This window comes from Diceros bicornis, chromosome 38, assembly GCF_020826845.1.
Source record: "Diceros bicornis minor isolate mBicDic1 chromosome 38, mDicBic1.mat.cur, whole genome shotgun sequence".
NCBI lineage: Eukaryota > Metazoa > Chordata > Mammalia > Perissodactyla > Rhinocerotidae > Diceros > Diceros bicornis.
In genome coordinates this window covers 29,494,914-29,512,850 of record NC_080777.1, presented here as the reverse complement: position 1 = coordinate 29,512,850, position 17,937 = coordinate 29,494,914, and the positions used below count along the sequence as shown (strand labels likewise).

General features: G+C 57.6%; 1 protein-coding gene across 1 annotated transcript in view; it reads right to left on the bottom strand.

Moving 5' to 3' along the window:
* IGFN1 (immunoglobulin like and fibronectin type III domain containing 1) overlaps positions 1-14,530 on the bottom strand; it is a 30,502-nt gene extending 15,972 nt beyond the window's left edge. The window contains exons 1-11 of the mRNA XM_058533909.1: positions 14,521-14,530; positions 14,332-14,454; positions 12,966-13,105; positions 11,764-11,863; positions 10,367-10,411; positions 10,051-10,093; positions 9,303-9,480; positions 8,249-8,362; positions 6,807-6,975; positions 5,350-5,622; positions 4,577-4,623 (exon numbers count right to left, since the gene is read on the bottom strand). Coding sequence (XP_058389892.1) covers positions 4,577-4,623; positions 5,350-5,622; positions 6,807-6,975; positions 8,249-8,362; positions 9,303-9,480; positions 10,051-10,093; positions 10,367-10,411; positions 11,764-11,863; positions 12,966-13,105; positions 14,332-14,454; positions 14,521-14,530 — 1,242 coding nt within the window. The remainder of the gene's footprint in view (positions 1-4,576; positions 4,624-5,349; positions 5,623-6,806; positions 6,976-8,248; positions 8,363-9,302; positions 9,481-10,050; positions 10,094-10,366; positions 10,412-11,763; positions 11,864-12,965; positions 13,106-14,331; positions 14,455-14,520) is intronic.
* Between the last annotated feature and the right edge of the window lie 3,407 nt (positions 14,531-17,937).

Here is a 17,937-nt window from a genome sequence, read left to right as displayed (position 1 = left end):
CATCCTTATAACCTGCCTCACTCCCTGACCCCGTTCCCCTAGCACCCCCTAAACCATCCCTATAACCCACCTCACACCCTGATCCCACTCCCTTAGTACCCACTAAACCATCCCTATAACCCGCCTCACCCCCTGATCCCACTCCCTTAGTACCCACTAAACCATCCTTATAACCTGCCTCATCCCCTGATCTCACTCCCTTAGTACCCTCTAAACCATCCTCATAATCTGCCTCACCCCCTGACCCCATCCGCCCAATACCTCCTAAACCATCCCTATAACCTGCCTCACCCCCTGACCCCATCCCCCCAATACCTCCTAAACCATCCCTATAACCTGCCTCACCCCCTGACCCCACTCCCTTAGTACCCCCTAAACCATCCTTGTAACCTGCCTTACTACCTGACCCCATTCCCCTAGCACCCTCTAAACCATCCCTATAACCTGCCTCACCTCCTGAACCCAGTCCCTTAGTACTCCCTAAACCATCCTTGTAACCTGCCTCACCCCCTGAACCCTTTCCCTTAGCACCCCCTAAACCATCCCTATAACCTGCCTCACCCCTTAACCCCATTCCCCTAACACCCCCTAAACCATCCCTATAACCCGCCTCACCTCCTGAACCCAGTCCCTTAGTACTCCCTAAACCATCCTTGTAACCCGCCTCACCCCCTGAACCCTTTCCCTTAGCACCCCCTAAACCATCCCTATAACCCGCCTCACCTCCTGATCCCACTTCCTTAGTGCCCCCTAAACCGTCCCTATAACCCACCTCACCCCCTGATCCCAGTCCTTTAGTGCCCCCTAAACCATCCTTATAACCTACCTCACCCTCTAATCTCATCCCCCTAGTAACCCCTAAACCATCCCTATAACCTGCCTCACCCCCTGACCCCATTCCCCTAGCACCCCCTAAACCATCCCTATAACCTGCTTCATGCTCTGACCTCATCCCTCTAGTCTCCCCTAAACCATCCCTATAACCCGCCTCACCCCCTGATCCCAGTGCCTTAGTGCCCCCTAAACCGTCCCTATAACCTGCCTCACCCCCTGATCCCAGTCCCTTAGTGCCCCCTAAACCATCCTTATAATCTGCCTCACCCTCTGATCCCATCCCCCTGGTACCCCCTAAACTATCCCTATAACCTGCCTCACTCCCTAACCCCATTCCCCCAGCACCCCCTAAACCATCCTTATAACCTGCCTCACCCCCTGATCCCAGTCCCTTAGTACTCCCTAAACCATCCTTGTAACCTGCCTCATCCCCTGACCCCATTCCCCTAGCACCCGCTAAACCATCCCTATAACCTGCCTCACCCCCTAAACCCATTCCCCTAGCACTCCCTAAATCATCCTTATAACCTGCCTCACTCCCTGATCCCAGTCCCTTAGTACTCCCTAAACCATCCTTGTAACCTGCCTCACCCCCTGACCCCATTCCCCTAGCACCCCCTAAACCATCTTTATAACCTGCCTCACCCCCTGATCCCAGTCCCTTAGTGCCCCCTAAACCATCCTTGTAACCTGCCTCACCCCCTGACCCCATTCCCCTAGCACCCCCTAAACCATCCCTATAACCTGCCTCACCCCCTAATCCTGTTCCCCTAGCACCCCCTAAACCATCCCTATAACCTCCCTCACCCTCTAACCCCATCCCCCTAGTACTCCCTAAACCATCCCTATAACCTGCCTCACCCCATGATCCCAGTCCCTTAGTACCCCCTAAACCATCCTTGTAACCTGCCTCATCCCCTGACCCCATTCCCCTAGCACCCCCTAAATCACCCCTATAACCTGCCTCACCCCCTGACCCCATCCCCCTAGTACCTCCTAAACCATCCTTGTAACCTGCCTCACCCCCCAACCCCATTCCCCTAATGCCCCCTAAATCACCCCGATAACCTGCCTCATCCCCTGACCCCATTCCCCTAGCACCCCCTAAACCATCTCTATAACCTGCCTCACCCCCTGAACCCGTGCCCTCAGAATCCCCCAAATCTTTCCTATAATCTGCCTCATCTACTGACCTCATTTCCCCAGAACCCCCAATACCATTTCTATAACCTGCCTTGGCCTCTGACCCCATTCCTCCAAGGCCCCCTGCACCATCTCTAAAGCCCGCCTCAACCCCTGGCCCCATCCTTCCAGGCGCAAGACCTCTTGACCCTCCTCCATAAGCTGTTCTGCCTCCAGTTTCCTGAGGTCCTGGAATTCCTGATCCATCCCCATAACCCAGTGTATCGCCAGACCCATAAACACACTGGTTCTCGGAACCGGCCCCAGTGTGAGGAGCTAGCGCCTCGGGGCGCCTGGCATCGTCCCAATAACTGGCTCCAGCTCCAGAGGCACCCGCACCACGGTGCCTGGTCCCAACCCCATCACTCACTTTGCCCCCTGCCCTCAGAGACCCTGGCTCCATGGCTCCTAGACCCCCAGAGCCATCTTCATGGCCTCCTTCTCCAAAGGCCCCCGGAGCCCCTGAGGCTCTGAAGCCCCCATAATCTCCCGTCTGACTCCAAGGCCTTACTCTTCCAGAACCCCCTGGTTCAGCTCCCACTTGTCCCTCCCCAACCGTCTCCACTGTTGCAGAGGGCCCGAGGCCACCTTTACCCACAGACCCCGCTGTCCCAGGACTCCCCAGGCCACCATCGGAACGATGCCTTCCCCCAGGGCCAATGTCCCCCTGGCCTCTGGAGGCATCCCTGGCCTCTAGATCCATCCCAGCTCCATCAGAGCCACTTGAGCCACTCTTGAGACCAGCAAGTCTCCCAGACCCCTTTCTTGCAGGACCATAACCTTCTGTGTCTCCAGACCACATTCCCCCATGCACCGCTTCCTCAGACTCTGTTCCCCCAGGTGCCCCAGAGGAGACTCTATAACCAGCACCCCGACCAGATCCCACTTCTCCTGGCCCCCTTGAGCCATCATGGCAACCAGCCCCATTTTTGGGACCTAGTCCCCTAGAATACCCTAAGCCATCACCATACCTAGACTCCACTCCCCCTGGACCTCCTGAGCCATCCTTGTAGCCCATCTCACCTCTGGGTCCTTTTCCTCTAGGGCCCCATGAGCCATTCCAGAAATCTGCTTCAGACCCTATTGCTTCTGGACCTCTTAATCCATCCATGTCTCCCAGTGTCCCCCCAGACCCCTGAGCACCCAGGCCTGGAGATCCAACTAGCCTGTGGCTTCTGGCATCAACCCCCTGACCAGACCCCATCAGCCCAGCCACTTGGGCACCACCCACACCCCCATTCTTCCCACCAGGCCCCAGCACTCCAGACTGGTGGTGGGCCCCAGTTTTGCTGTCATCCCAAGGACCTGTTCTCTCAGACTCTATTCTGCCGGCCCTCCCTGTTCCGCTCTGACCTGCTGTCTGGCCTTGGGAATACTGGAGGCTTCCGGAACCATCGCCTGCCTCGCCCAAGGCCCCCACACTCTCCTGGCCCTCCCTTCCCCTGAGCCCCTGTGGGCCCCTTTCCCAGCCCCCAGGACCTCCTGGGCCTCCAGGGCTGGTTCTGTAGCCCCTTCCCACAGATGCCCCTGGGCCTCCAGCCTCTGCCTCCTGCAGGGAACCCTCACCTTTGGCCTCAGGACTCCCATGTCCCAGGGGGAATTTTCTGCCGCCAGAAAATTCCTGGAAGTCTTTGCCTGCAGATGTCTGTCCTGGTGACTCCCCTGACCCCCAGAAACCCCTTGTTTCCCCATGGTCAGCAGCGCTACCTCCCCAAGAGCCCCCAGACTCAGGGCCCCTGCCTGCCTTGGAGCTAGAACCTCTTTCCCCAGGGGACCCCAGGGCGCCAGGACCTCCTGCCCCACTGCTGTCTCCAGCTCCCCCCAGGCCTGCCCCACTACCCCACACCGCCCTTGCTGCTCCTCTCCCCCTTTCCCTGCTTGGATCCTCCCCTCTCTCCATCTCACCCAGGCTCTCTCCCTGCGAAATCTCTGTCACTTCCCCTTCTGACCAAGACCCCATGGGACCCGACTGGGATCCCCGCAGGGCCCTCTTTCCTATCGCAGGTCCCCCCTGACCGCCCTGGAGGAGTTCCTGGCTGTGCCTGTCCAGTGGGCTCCCATCATCCTCTCTGTGTTCCTTTCCTTCTCCGCTGCTCCCCAGTCCTCCAGCCTGAGGACTCTGGGACCCAGCCCCCCAGCCTCCTGCGGGCCCGCTGCCTCCATCAGTGTCTCTGCCACGACCCTGTGGTTGACCTTCCGTGAGGTCCAGCCCTGATTCTAGGCCCTTTCCCCACAGCTGGGGCCTCCCTGGAAGGCTTCTGTCCCAGCCTCCCTCTCCATGCAGCTGAGTTTCCCCAGGAGTGACTCTGCCTCCCTCTGCTTCCAGAAAGCCCTTTGCTTTCCCAGGGCCCCAGGTTGAGTCAGCTGCCCCCTTGTCCCCCATCGAGGAGTAGCCATGCCCATCAAGGCCACCTCTGTCTGGGCCGGCTGTGAGCTGGAGCCCAGAAGCCAGCCTAGCCCCCTCGAGGGAGTCCCCGCCGGGGCCCTGCTCCCTGGGCGTCCCTCCCTCGCCGCTGGGGCTCCAGGAATCTTCTGCTTCTGAGGTCTGGGCTCCTTGTGCCTGCAGCTGGTGGTCAGCACTTGTGGTCAGGCCTTTATCCTTCCCAGCTTTGGTGAGTGGTCGGCACCCCCATAGAGAGACAAGAGGCAAGGCCTGTTGAATCAGGCCAGGCACCTGTCTGACCTGACTGCTCTGCCTGATCTTCAGTTTTCCCAGTAGAGAGACAAGCCGACCACCTCGAAGGAAGCCGGGATGTGCCAGCTCGTTGATGGATAAGTCCCATTACCACCTCCCCCAGCCCTGTACCCAGAGGCCACCCCACCCTGCTATGTGGTTCATGGGGACTTTTGGAGGAAACACAGAAGCCAAAAGTCATTTGCTTATCAAACTGCCAGAGCAGTCGTGTGGTTTTTAAAAGATCCGTTTGCCCCACTGGCTGTCTTACAAATGTCCAATTTACAGTTTCCTAGGATCTCCTGAACCCAAATCCCCAGGGGGGTTTAAGGGTGTTCTTTGGCCTGACCCAGGGGCTTCTCATCCATACTGAGCCGAGGCCACTGTCCCAAGCCCTGTCCAGGACTCTAGGGCCATCTTGGATCTGTGCCCCCAGAGTGACTGCAGAGGCCAACAGAGCACATGCAGCTGAGGGGTACCGGGCCGGCTGGGAAGAGCCTGCAGGGCGGGGGTCAAGAATAGAGCCAAGGAGCCTCCCTCCTCCTCTGAGCAAATAACTGACCAGAGGAAGCCCCTGACCCCGGCCTTCCTCACGCCCTCCTCAGCCCTGAGGCCTTGCCTGGGGAGAGGTGGGAAAGACAGAGGTGTGGACCACTTACCTTCAACCACCAGCCAGGCGCTGGAGGCATGGAGCCCGGTGCCCAGCGAGAAGAGGCCCATGTCTGCGAAACGGGCCCCCCTCACCACCAGCCGGTGGGTCAGGCCATCAGGGGACACAGACACTTCATATTTGCTGCTGGGCCGGAGCGGCCGGTGCTGGAAACTCCAGGCAGCATCAGGGCAGGGGCTGGAGAGAACGCACTGGAAGACAGCATCACCGTGCTCCTCACAGCGGACCTCGGTCAGCGGGACCACCACTCGGGGGGGGATGGCTGTCAGGGAAGGAGGAACGGGGGCATCAGCTTGGCAGCGTGTTGCAGTGGGACCTGACTCAGCAGGGTTGGGAGGTCAGAAATCCAGGTTCAGACCAGCTCGGCCACAAACTCCTGTGTCACCTTGGACGGTCGGCTCCTCGCCCAGGTGTCAGGTTCCACGTAAAATGAGGGGTTATAATTAGGTTGTGAACAGAAAGACTACTTTCAGCTCTGGAATTCTACAATTCTCAACCCAAGTGTCATATCCAGGGGCCAGGCGGGCACTGAAGGAGCCCCAGATGCTGAGGGCTGGTGCTTCCCGTACGGCATCTTATTAATCCCATGCCCAGGTCTCATTACCCCTTTCTACAGGTAAGGAAGCCGAGATTTCTGAAGTTCCATGACTGGCCCCAGTCTACCTAGCTAGGAGGTGGCCCCACCAGAACTCACAGCCGGGTCTGGTTGACTCCAAGGCCCCGCTCCTTTCCCCACACCACATCATTTCCAGGCTATGCAGAGCCCCGTCCAGGCATGCCAGGCCTGCCAGCCAGCTCACGCCTTCTTTCTCCCTCTGCCTTAGCTCAGCCATGTACTTTGTGATGTATCTGCCCAAAGCTTCCTTCCCTGGCCTCCTCTCCTTCCAGGAGCCCCTAAGCTGTCAAGTGCTCAAGGGTGACATGTACAAGGCTCCTCGTGCGGACAGGATGGAGTTTGATGAGGGAGGAAGGGACAGTTCCCAGGGGAGGGGGCATGAGAGGCAGAGCAGGAAGACGTCTGTGTGGGTACAAGCACCTATACCCTGGTGGGGATTGCTGCTAAGGGTTGTGGGGGACGAGGACCTGCATCAGACAGGAGTGAGGCTCCAGAGGCTGTGGGATTAGTTAGGATCTGATCTGAAAATGATTGGTTGCTGTGGAAGGTCTGTGAGCAGGGGCGTGCCATGTCTGTCCTGTCTGTGGCTGAAACTCAGCAGAGCCCAGCTCAGCACCAAGAGAACACGGACTTTTCGGGCCAAGAACACAGGCCAAGACTTTTGGAAAGAGACTATCACCATTGAGCCATGGGGGCACACGTTCCTCTCCCCACCTGTCTTTGCCTGGGGAGCCCATCACATTCATCTACGCCCCACCCATGGCACTGACCTGGTTACCCCCCACCCCCACCCCCACCCCCACTCAAACTTCTGCAGGGAAGACACTCACCACCAACCTCCAGTTCCGTGGAGAAGATTTCGGCATCCTCCACCTTGACCTGGTAAATGCCAGCATCCTCAGGCCGCAGGTCCTGGATCTGGAAGTGGTAACGTTTCCCTAGACGCCGCAGACAGTGCTTGGTCTGGTTGTCGAAGCCGTAGGGCACCATCTCGCCATCCTGAGGCCGGCAAAGGAAGAGCGGGGTTGGGACCTCGGCAGGTCCCCAGCAGCCCCCGCCCCAATCCCACTCTGCCGCGACGGCAGTTGCCTCCCACTGGCCCAGGCGCCAGAAAACGTATTGCTGGAGCCACACGGCGGGCGGGGCAGGGGTGGGCTGGAGGTGGAGAGCAGGGCCTGGAGACAGAACAGGCAATGTGAGGCGGAGGGGAATAAATGCTCTGGGATCCCCCGTGACCCCCCTGGGGAGTGAGCATCTACCAGTGTCACGTGAGAGCACCTGGGATTTCGAGGTCGCAGCTCAGACCGAGAAGACGACTGCCCAAGCAGCCCTCAAGGTTAGCAGGGGGCAGGAAGGCCACACCAAGGGCCATGGCCCAGTACATTCACTCATGGAGGGGAAGGAGAGAGCACTCAGCGCCTTCAAGGCTCCCGTAACCCAGTCATCTAGGCACTTCCCCACTGCAGCTCAAGCCTGGGTGGCTTTGCCTCTTGTGAACACTGACGACAGCTAACACGTGCCCTCTGTGCGCCAGGCAGTGTATAGGTGCCTGGACACATCTGAGAATAAAACAAGGATTCCTGCCCCCGGGGGGCTGAAGTGTCACCCAGGGCGGGCAGGGGGCGGGGGTCTCCCTGCAGGGGAGGGCTTAGCCGCGTGGATGTCAGGAAGAGCAGGGCCGGCAGAGGGAACAGCTGGAGCAGAGGGACAGGCCAGGGGCAAGAACAGAGGTGCAGGAAGAGGCAGAGGAGGGGCACGGCATGCATGACCTCATTTATCATCTCAGCACGCCCGAGACAGGCCTTCCAGTTCCTCACTTTACAAATGAGGAAACTGAGGCTTGGGGAGACAAGCGTCTTCCTTCTGTCAGTGTGGTGTCTGACCGCAGGACTAGTATCATGCATTGCTGTCCCCCCACACCAGCCCCAGTCCCCACATGGTTGATGGTAATTACTCCTGGAGCCCACGCGGGGACATGTCAGGTCTCTGGAGAGAGAGCTCGCGTGGAAGGGGGTGCGCTTGCTGGGAACCCCCTCTTTACCCCTGGGCCCTGGCTGGAGACTCTGGCTGCTTAGTGAGAGGTGGGAGGCCTCTGCGGAATGCCTACACTGGGGTTTGACCTGACTCCAACCAGGAGCTCCACAGCACGCAGGGCTCACCACCTGTGTTCTCCGGTTGTTCCCACACGGGGACCCATGGACCCACAGTTCCACCCCAGAGCTGCGGCATCCCTGCCGGGTCCCTGCCCCTTCAGTGGCCCCTCCAGCCTCACCTTATACAGGTAGATCTTGCTCCCCAAATCCTTGAGATCCAGCTCCAGGTGAAATGATGCCATCCCGTCCTTGGTGACCTTGATGTGTCTCAAGTTGGAGAGGACGTTGACGTACTACGTACAAAGACAACCCACCAGGGAGCTCTCTGAGCTCTCTCTTTGGGGGGCCACAAACCCTCAGACCCCAGCCCCCAATATCCCAGCTGAGCACCGTTTGGCCATTTACAAGTGGGAGACTTAAGCCCCGTGAGTAAGGAAATCTCTGGACGAGACAACAGGCCAGGAAGCAGGGCAGGAGAGGCCCCCAGTGTCCAGGTGCTCTGAGAACATGGTTTTCTGCTCTTCTGCTATTCCAGCCAACAAAAATCAAAAAACTGGGCACCTACTGTGTGCAAAGCCCTATGCTGGGTTCTGTGCTAAAACAGATGAGGAAGCTTGAAGGAGAGGAAGCCGAGGCCCTGGACGGGAGATTTGATGAACCACCTCCAAGTTGATAAAACGCCACTTTCAGGATAACGACAACCAGTTGTTTTGCATTTCCAGAAGAAAAATTAGACTTATCCTATAGTTAGGTTAGACACAGGAAAGAACTTCCTGTACAGTTTATAAGACACTGGAATGGGAATACTAATGGGACTGTGAAATCCCCTTCTCTGGAGGCCTTCAGAGACAAGGCAGGTGCCCAAGGTCTGGTGCCAGCGATGGACAATGACGATGAAGCTAACGTAAAGCCCTCGCTGTGCGTCAGGCACCAAGCTAAGTACATTCTCTCTTTCATCCCCTCCATCACCCTATAAGGTAGGGACGACTAGAACACCCATCTTGCACATAAGGAAATCAAGACACAGAGGCCCTAACTTTTCCAAAGCCCCAGATTTTAGAAGTATCAGAGCCAGGTTCAACGCCAGGACGCCGACTTGGGAGCCTGGGTCCTTAGCCGGACACCACACTGGGGGCGAGGTGAGGGGCCCCTCCACCACGTCTAGTTTCTCCCAGCTCCAGGTGTGCGGCCTGGCAAGGCGCCGCTGCAGGTGGGGTGTGGCGGCGAGGGTACCTGTGCTATCTTGACCTCCCGCTCCTTCCGCATCTCCTGCAGCTTGTGCAGCATGCCCCGGAAGTCCACGATGCCGTACTTCAGGCAGATCCGCTCGTAGTCCTTCCGGTCGGCCGTCATCAGCAGCTGCCACACCTGCTCCATGTCCACCTTTTTCTCCGGGGCGGGAGGTGTGGCCCTGGGGAGCAGGGTGGGCAGGTCAGAGGCCAGGGGAGCCCCAGGAGCTGGTGACCTGGCCCTGGCGTCCCGAGGGGTCCTGGGGAGCTGCCCTCTCTGTGCTGGCGGACAGGGCCCAGAGACGGGGATCTGGGACGGACCACTGTTGGGACCGGAAGGACCCAGAGATGGACAGGGGTGCCCTGGCCCCGCAGCGCCAGCGTCACAGGAGAAACTCTGCTCCTAACAACTTGTGTGGTGGATTTCCGAGCAAGATGTCTTGGGGAAGGGAGGAGATTGTTCTGTTGCTTTAAAACAGTTTTATAAATCTCTCTTCTAGTGGAGCACTTGATTTTACAAATGAGTAAATCAGGACCCAGAAAGAAGAGATGATCGACTCAACGATGTCGAGCTTAAAAGCGGCAGAGCTGGATCAGGAATTCCCGGCTCAGAGCCCCTCCTCCCACAGGCGGCCCGCAGTCCAGCTTCCCTGTGTGTGTCGATGGTGGAGGTGAGGGCTCAGCTCGTGGAAGTGGCAGGGGACAGGCACCACGGGAGCCTCCCAAACCCCCCACGGACAGGCCAGACCCACCTCTTCAGTAACTTCCGGAAGTCCACCAGCTCCTTCCTGAGGTCTAGAAAAGAAGCAAGAAAGAGGCCCCAGTCCCAGGGTGGGCTTCCCAGGGTCTAATGCAGGCTTTTCTGTAGAAAGGGGGTGTGGTGGGGAGGGGATTAAAGGGGGGGCCTGTGGACCGAGGCTGACAACTGAGCTTTTGAAAGAGGCTCTCCTGTGGGCTAGTGATGACCCATTAGTGTCCCTAGGGGCTTGGCCGAGTGGGGAGCAGCAGGCACTGAGCAGTACATCCCTCAAAGACCTCAACGAGATTTCCAACAACCCTGCCACCTACCCGTCTGGGGCTCGTTTTGCCTCTTCCGAGTCTTCCGAAAGCCAACTGGACCGTGAGGAGGAGAGGAAGGAGTTCATGTGGACAGGCAAGGGGAGAAGGAAGACACATTGATGGCCCTCAGGAGACCAACAGAGTGCCGGGGCCCTGACTTCCCCTCTAAGACCTGGCAACAGCCCAGCAAGAGGGATGAGCAGGGTGGAGGGTGTGTCCAACACAAACTTTGATACCCCAGGCCCTTAGCATGACCAGGGTAGAACCAGCCTGATTATCATGACATGCAGGGGAGGCCCACGCCCCCGTCTGCAGGGCCCAGAGAGGTGGCACGAACAGGTGAAGGGACCACAGGTGACCACAACAAACTGAACCATGTCTGAAGGGGCAGCTGCTCTTCTGCTCCACCTGAGAGCTGCCTTCTCAGGGGCAGGCCCAACACTGCAAACACTCAGCCTGCTGTTTGTCTGCAGCCATTCACAATCCTCTTCCTAATCCCCGCATCCACCGGAGACGCTGGAAAGCTAAATACTTGCCTTCCCAGCTTGCCTTGCAACCAGCAGTGGCCATGAGACACAGATCTGACCCCTGAGATGTAAGCAGAAGTCTCCAAGGAGTTTCTGAGACAGATTTTGCCGGGGCCACTCTTTTCCCTTGTGCCCGCCATGAATGTGGATTGAGTGTGGATCTGCAGCAGCCATTTTATGACTACGAGGTGATGAGCCAAGCTCTAAGGGTGGCAGAGCATGAGACAGAAAGAGCCTTGCTCTCCTGTGACAGCCCGGAGCTGGGAGCCCTGGACTCCAGTCTCTGGACTTCTTCTCATGGGAAGTAGTGAGGTGTCTTTATTTCTTGGGCTACCTGTCGTAGGCTTTTCTCTTACTCGTAGACAGAAGCAGGACCAATTGAGAGACTAGATCTGCTTTCTCAAGAGACTGCTACCTTCCAATGATTACATGTTGACAATTAATTTAAAATTTGTGACACACTGTGCAAACAAAAACCCCATGTCTGAGGAAGGGTTTGGGCTTTATATTACCTGTCTGCCCCCTCTGGTGTGGAGCTGTACAAAGCACTCCTTCTACAGTGGAGAAACTGAGGCACAGAGAAGAAAATGAAGCCCACTGAATGAGCTGACAGAAGATCCAGGACTAGAAGCCAACTTCCAGGTCCTGAGCTCATTCCACGGGGCTAAGAGAAAGTCCCTCAGTGCGCCCGCAATGGGACGTCTGCCGAGCGTGCGCCTGTGCCACCACACGCAGAGCTAGTGTGTAAGTGGACGAGGCCGCAAGCTCTGGCTCCAGGCAGGGCAGCAGCCTCCTGGGGCCCCCTCCCTCCCCACAGGTGCGAGGAGGCCTTAGATGCCGGGAGCTGGGACAGAGCCAGGGACGGACCGGGGTGCCCACCTTCGATGACGGTGAGCCTGGCGGAGCACATGGCCTCTCCGTACGCATTCACTGCGGTGCAGCGGTACACGTCCATGTCCTCACCCGTCAGCTTGTTGATCTGCAGAGGACAAGGGCGGGGGACAGGGCTAGCATCCCCCTCCATTTACTAGACATGGCTGTGTATCACAGAGATGAGTAAGACACGGCCCTTGTCCTCATCAGGAAAGCACACCCTAAAACAGAATCCCAGATCAGGACAGAGGGTGGATGTGCCCGCTCTTTGCCATCAGAGGCAACACAGTGTAGCAGAAAGAGCTCGCTTACTTGAGTCAGACGTATCTGAGACTACACATCGTCTCTGTCATGTATTAAGAGATTTGGGACCTTGAGCAAGTTACCTAACCTCTCTGAACCTTAGTTTCTTTACTTAAAAATGAGGGTAAAAGGACCAGCCCCGTGGCTTAGCGGTTAAGTGCACGCGCTCTGCTGCTGGCAGCCCGGGTTCGGATCCCGGGTGCGCACCGACGCACCGCTTCTCCGGCCATGCTGAGGCTGCATCCCACATACAGCAACTAGAAGGATGTGCAGCTATGACATACAACTATCTACTGGGGCTTTGGGGGAAAATAAATAAATAAATAAAATTATTTAAAAAAAATGAGGGTAATAATACCTCAAAAGACGGTGAATGATGAGGATTAAAGTATATAATCTACATCATGTGGTTAGCCCAGGGCCCAGCACACAGTAGGAGGTCCATGACTGGGAGCGATAAATATGGCTAATATTGACCAACATTGGTTGAGTGGGACTCACTACGGGCCAGGCACTGCCAGACACTTTACATAACCTTTAATCCCCATAGAAACCTCATAAAGTGGGTGCTATTATGACCCACTTGACAGATGAGGAAACAGAGGTGCAGAGAAGTAAGCAGCCTTCCTAGGCCAAGGTGTGGGCCTGGGGTCGTAACCAGGCAGTCTGACTCCGGGCTTGAGTTCTTAAGCTCCAGTCTACACTGCCTCCCAAGTTATCAGCAGAGCCACCTGGAAGCCTGCTGGGTCCACACCTGGCTCAGGCAACCCGGAGCCACAGGGTGGAGTTGAGTGGACTCAGCCCTAGCTGGGGGTATCTCTTACTGCTCTGGGGCTTGGAGGCCACCAAGGAGCCCCTCGAGGGGACGGGAAGAGATGGGTGGACCCCAGCCTACCCCTGCTCACCTGCAGCACGTGCTCCTTGCCGCCAGGGGTGGAAGAGATCTGGTACTTGCTGGAGTGACTGAGGGTACCTTTGCTGCACTGCCAATTCACCTCGGGTCTGGGATCCCCACATACCACGGCCCGGAAGATGGCATTTTTCCCTGTAGCGGGAAGAGGCCGGCGGGAGATTGACAAGTTGGGGGAGGGGGAGAGTATGTTTACTGAGATTTTAATTTATGTTGTCTTCGCTGCTCTAGATGTTCCAATGGCCCACTGCAGGAAGGGCGCCAGGCCTCAGTCCCCTTGACTCAAGGACTCCTCTAGCTTCCGGGCGCTCAGAAGACAATCCTCGGTTGGCTTTTGTATGGCAACACCCGGGATCCTTGAGGAGGAGGTGCAGCCGGACTGTCCATGGTGGAGGGGTGGTGAGCAGGGCTTGGGGTGGGAGGGGTGTTTCTTTGCAGGTGAATGCGGTAAGGAGTCTGAAGGACTCCCCAAGACTGGGAAGCGGATGAGTCTTCTGTGGGTTCCATGTCCACTCTCTAGGGCAGGACGACAACCTTGGAAAGGTGTGGCTGTTTGGCGCTCAAAGGAGCTGGTCCTGAGACGCAGGGTTCCAGCCTCAGAAAAGACCCCACGCTCCGTGTCTGGCGTGGGAGGCTGGGAGCTGCTCCCCCTCCAGGAACCTCTCAGGCTCCCCACAGGGACATCTCAATAGAGAGTGTACGCAGTAAAGACCCACGGGACTTCCCAATGATGAGACAAAACTCTCACGACCTTGTGGAGTGGGGCTTCGAGTCAGATTGAGAAAACTAGAGGGCCAAGATTTTTCTTATACCAGAGTGTTGTAAACTGAAAATCACTGCAGGGATGTGGTTTGGGGAAAGAACACTAATTTGCATGCCTTCCCCAACAAGCCTTTGCTCCCCCTACTCTCCCGGGCACTTCTCTCATGTGGCCTTCCAGAAACTTCCAGAGCCCAGCCTGTGAGCCGCTGCGTGTGGCTTCCGGAGGCCAGGGTTGGGAGGATCCCGAATTCATTCAGTTTCGCTGCCTCCCTGCTGCAGCTGCTAGGAGGAGGGGAGAGGGCGGGACACTGGGATACCCCACAACCTCCTCCTGCTCCCAGTTCAGCATTTCCAGTTCTTGTTCCCCAGACACTTCTTGCATCAGCCAACATGGCATGTCTTCACTCCCTCACCCATTCTGCTCCCCAGAGCCTTGCCTTTCTGGGGATCCAGGCAGGCAGGGACCCCTGGGTATAGGGAGAAGTGGTGTGGCCTGGGGATGGGCTTAGGCACTGGGGGGCAGGCCGGGAAGAACGGCCCTATGCATGCTGGGAGTGGGGATCTTGCCTCCTTTCAGCGGCTCCCCTCCCAGGTCTCACCCTCCTGCAGCGCCAAGGTGATGGGCTTCTGCTCGAAGTTGGGCAGGCTGCATCCTTTGGGGACCTCCTCCACCAGCTGCCGGATGCTCACCCCAGGGACAGAGGACCTCTTGAAGGGCTTCCCTGGAGAAGGCGGGAGAAAGGGAGATGGGCCCTACCCTCTCTCCCTCATGGGTGGCCCTTCCACACCATGGAGCATTGACCCACTTTCCCCAGGAGGAAGAGCCCTCTTCGCTCCCCCAGTGTCGGGCAGCACTGTCTCCCACAGCTCTGCCTGTGAGCAGTGCTTTTGAATGTTCTAGTGGGGTCCGGCAGTGGTCCGCCAGCAGTGCGAATGGGGCCTCTGGGAAGTGGGCAGGGGGCGCCCTGGGAAGACTCTGGGAGCATCCCTGGGGTGAAGCTGGAGAGGGAGAGTGGGAAAGGGCTCCTTGTCAGAAGCAAGGCCCACATGGGGGCCTCTGCACATTTTGTTCTGGAAAACCAGTTAAAACCCCAAACCAAAAGTAAAAAAAAGCAAAGAAGCAGGTGAGCTCCCAAAGCTCCCTGAGCCCTCCCCCTTCCCTCCTCTCCACCCAGGGGAGGAACGCCAACGCGGTGCTAGGGGAGGGGAGGGGAGCTCTGCCCTCACCTGCCATAGTTCTGGCTCCTCTCTGGCTGCTGAGGGTGGTGACTGGTCTCCTGAGAATAGAAGACAGGCCTGCTTATGAGAGGTGTGGGCTGGTCTCCCCATCCCCCACCCATCAGTGCCACAGCCAGCATCTGGGGTGGGAGCCGGGTGGGGTTACTGCCCCCGAGAGCTTGTCTCACCCCAGCTAATGACGCTGATGGGTTTCCTGCAATCCCTGCTCAGCAACACCGATTTCTCAGAGTTGGGAAGGGGTAGGACGCTGCCGAGTTGGACCTTTCCCAGGCAAAGGACACCAGGGGGCTGAGCCTACAAACTGGGCTGGTGGGCTGGCCTCCTGGTGGGACCCAGGCCCAACGACCACTCAGAGGGTGAGGAACAGCCTCCCGGAACCTCGGGAGATCAAATTCCAGCATTCAGGATCCTTCCAGCTACTGAACAGCCTGCCCCCCTTGACTCTGGAATATCACTTTTCCAGGGACATTCTCTGGGACTCCGAGACCTTCTAGCAGGGCCCAGAGCCCTCTACCTCCCAACCTCAGCCAATCTGGAATCCTTCCCATTACTGGGTCTGCGGGAGAGAATCCTTGACTTGGCTGCTCTTAAGCTCTTCTCGACCCAGGCCGAGGGGCTCCCCATAAATCCATCTGCCCCCCTCTGAAGCCAGTGAATTATAGCGTCAGGTGAGCAAGAGTGTTTTGCCAGCCTCTCCCAACCCGCACCCCTCCCCCCGACTTCCTCTTAAGTACATCTATCCATTTTGGCCCATGGTGAGTGCCACCTAGGAGAGGGAGGGGTCTTGGCTCTGGGCTGGGGTGAGAGCCTTGATGAAAGCCATGAATTGGAGAGGGGAGACGATGACTTGAAAGAATTCTCCAGCAGACCCACCTCCTGTGTGGTTGGCCCATGGCCAAGGGGTTCCATTTTGGAGCCTCCATTCCCCCCCTAAGAGCCCTGCTATAAATACAGGATCACACATGACAGAGCACATTCCTCCCTCCTACTCACATTCTTCCATTTCACAACTGCCCACCCACTGGCATTTCTGGCCCCAAGGTGTCCCCTCCACAGCCCAGCCACTGCCCCCCAGTGTGCTGGAATGCCACGTGGTGCCAACTGTGTTCTGGAGCAGTCACAGGGCCACAGCCGTTGAGCAGCAAGGAGTCACAGGGGAGGGCAAGGAGGGAGAGCAGCGCCAGTGGAGGAGAACCCAGCCAGCTTCAGCCGGGGGACGACTGCAGGGGCCTCCGTCCCACCCACTCCCCGTCTGGCACCTGTCCACAACCTCCACTCTCCACCTGTCTACTACTCTACTCTGGAGTAGTTCAACACAGATATCTCAGCCATCATCTTCATCTTCAACCTCCATCATCGTCACCACCAGCCGTCAGGCACTTACTCGGTTGTCACACATGAAGAAGTACAATGCTAACACCTCTCCTCTCCCTCCAGCCTCCTGCCTGCAGGTCTCAGCTGGGGAGGGAGAGAGGAGCAGAACCCCTACGGGGACTTAGGGGTCCGAGGCTAAGCCATCTCGCCCTCCAGACCTCCATTCTCTTCAGGAATAAGCCAGATTTGGTGCAAGGTCAATGGCAATGGGGAAGAGATCTGTTTGGTTGGAGACCAGAGGGATGCGGTCTCAGTCGGAGGGGATGGGGAAGGAAACATACTCTCTCCTCCGTGGTTCATTCCCACTTTTGAGAAGAAGCCTAATTCTTCTCAGGACCACACAGCAGCTCGTGTCCTCCTTCCAGCCTGTCCCCACATGGCTCTCAGCCCCGGACCCCAGGGCAGGGTCTCCTGGTCTCTCTCCGGGACCCTCAAGCCTCCATCCCGTCTCCACCTGCTGTTGCATCCTGCGGATCCAGGTTCCCGCTGCCCCCATTTCTCGGCTGGTAGGAGTAGAGGCAGGAAGAGACAAAGGGGGTTTCTCTCCACTGCTCTGACCTGTTATTACTCAAGATGGAACAAGTCCCAGCCCTGAGGTCCTTATTCTGGATGGCCAGTCAGATCTTTAAGCTGCTCATCACTTCACACTCCAAGCCAAGCAGCGCCCGGAAAATCAGAGCCAGGATAGAACCACCAGGACAGGACTCGCTGAAATTCTCTTCTGCAAATATCCTGGAGTTGTACAGAGGGGATGTACGTGCACCCCAGGGAGTGTTCCCCGACTGATCTCACGCCCACTGCCTGCCCCTTCCTGAGTAGAAATGTTAGAGAGCATCCCAGTATCTCCCTCTCTGCCCTACCCTCGCTCTGGGTGGGCAGCCAGGTGTGCAGTGCCCACTTACCTGGGTGCACAGCCGCCTCCAGCCTCCTGTCCACTCCCTCCTCCCCGTCTCCAGCTGCTGCACGCTGCCAGAGGCTCTGAATGGACTGCTGCTGGACAGGCAGTGCTGGGAGCAGATGTAGGTCACGGCAGACACCCGGCTCCCTCGGCCCCTCCCACTCACCCCACCCCCGTCCTCCTCCTATACCCAGGCTTGGCAGGGCAGGCCCCCCAGTATTAATGCCCTGGCCTCCGAGGAGGTCAGAGATGGAAGGGTCCTGTGACATCAGCTCATCCAACTTCTTGTCTTGCAGAGCTTTGAGCTCTTAACCAGATTAGCTTGGTTCAGTCTGCTCCATTTTGCCTCGTTTATTTGACCCTGTTTAACGGGGGCATTTTCATCAGCCAAAGCCTTAATTTTTTCAGTTAAGCTGATCCCTTGGGACCCTTGACACCCCAAGTCACACAGATATATAAAGCCACTGCCCTCTTGTGAATCACAACCTAAAGTGGCACTAAACAACAACAAACTTCAGGAGCTAGACACAGACCTAGGCAGACAGGAGGGCATGATCCCAAAGGCTCTGCCATGGGGTGTGCCCCACCAAAAGTGTGGGGCAGGGGGGACCCCGGGAGTCGAACAACTGGGAGGCCTTCCGGGAGAAGGTGAGCTTTCTCGGGATAGAAGGGGTGACCCGGCTGCTGGGCTGGG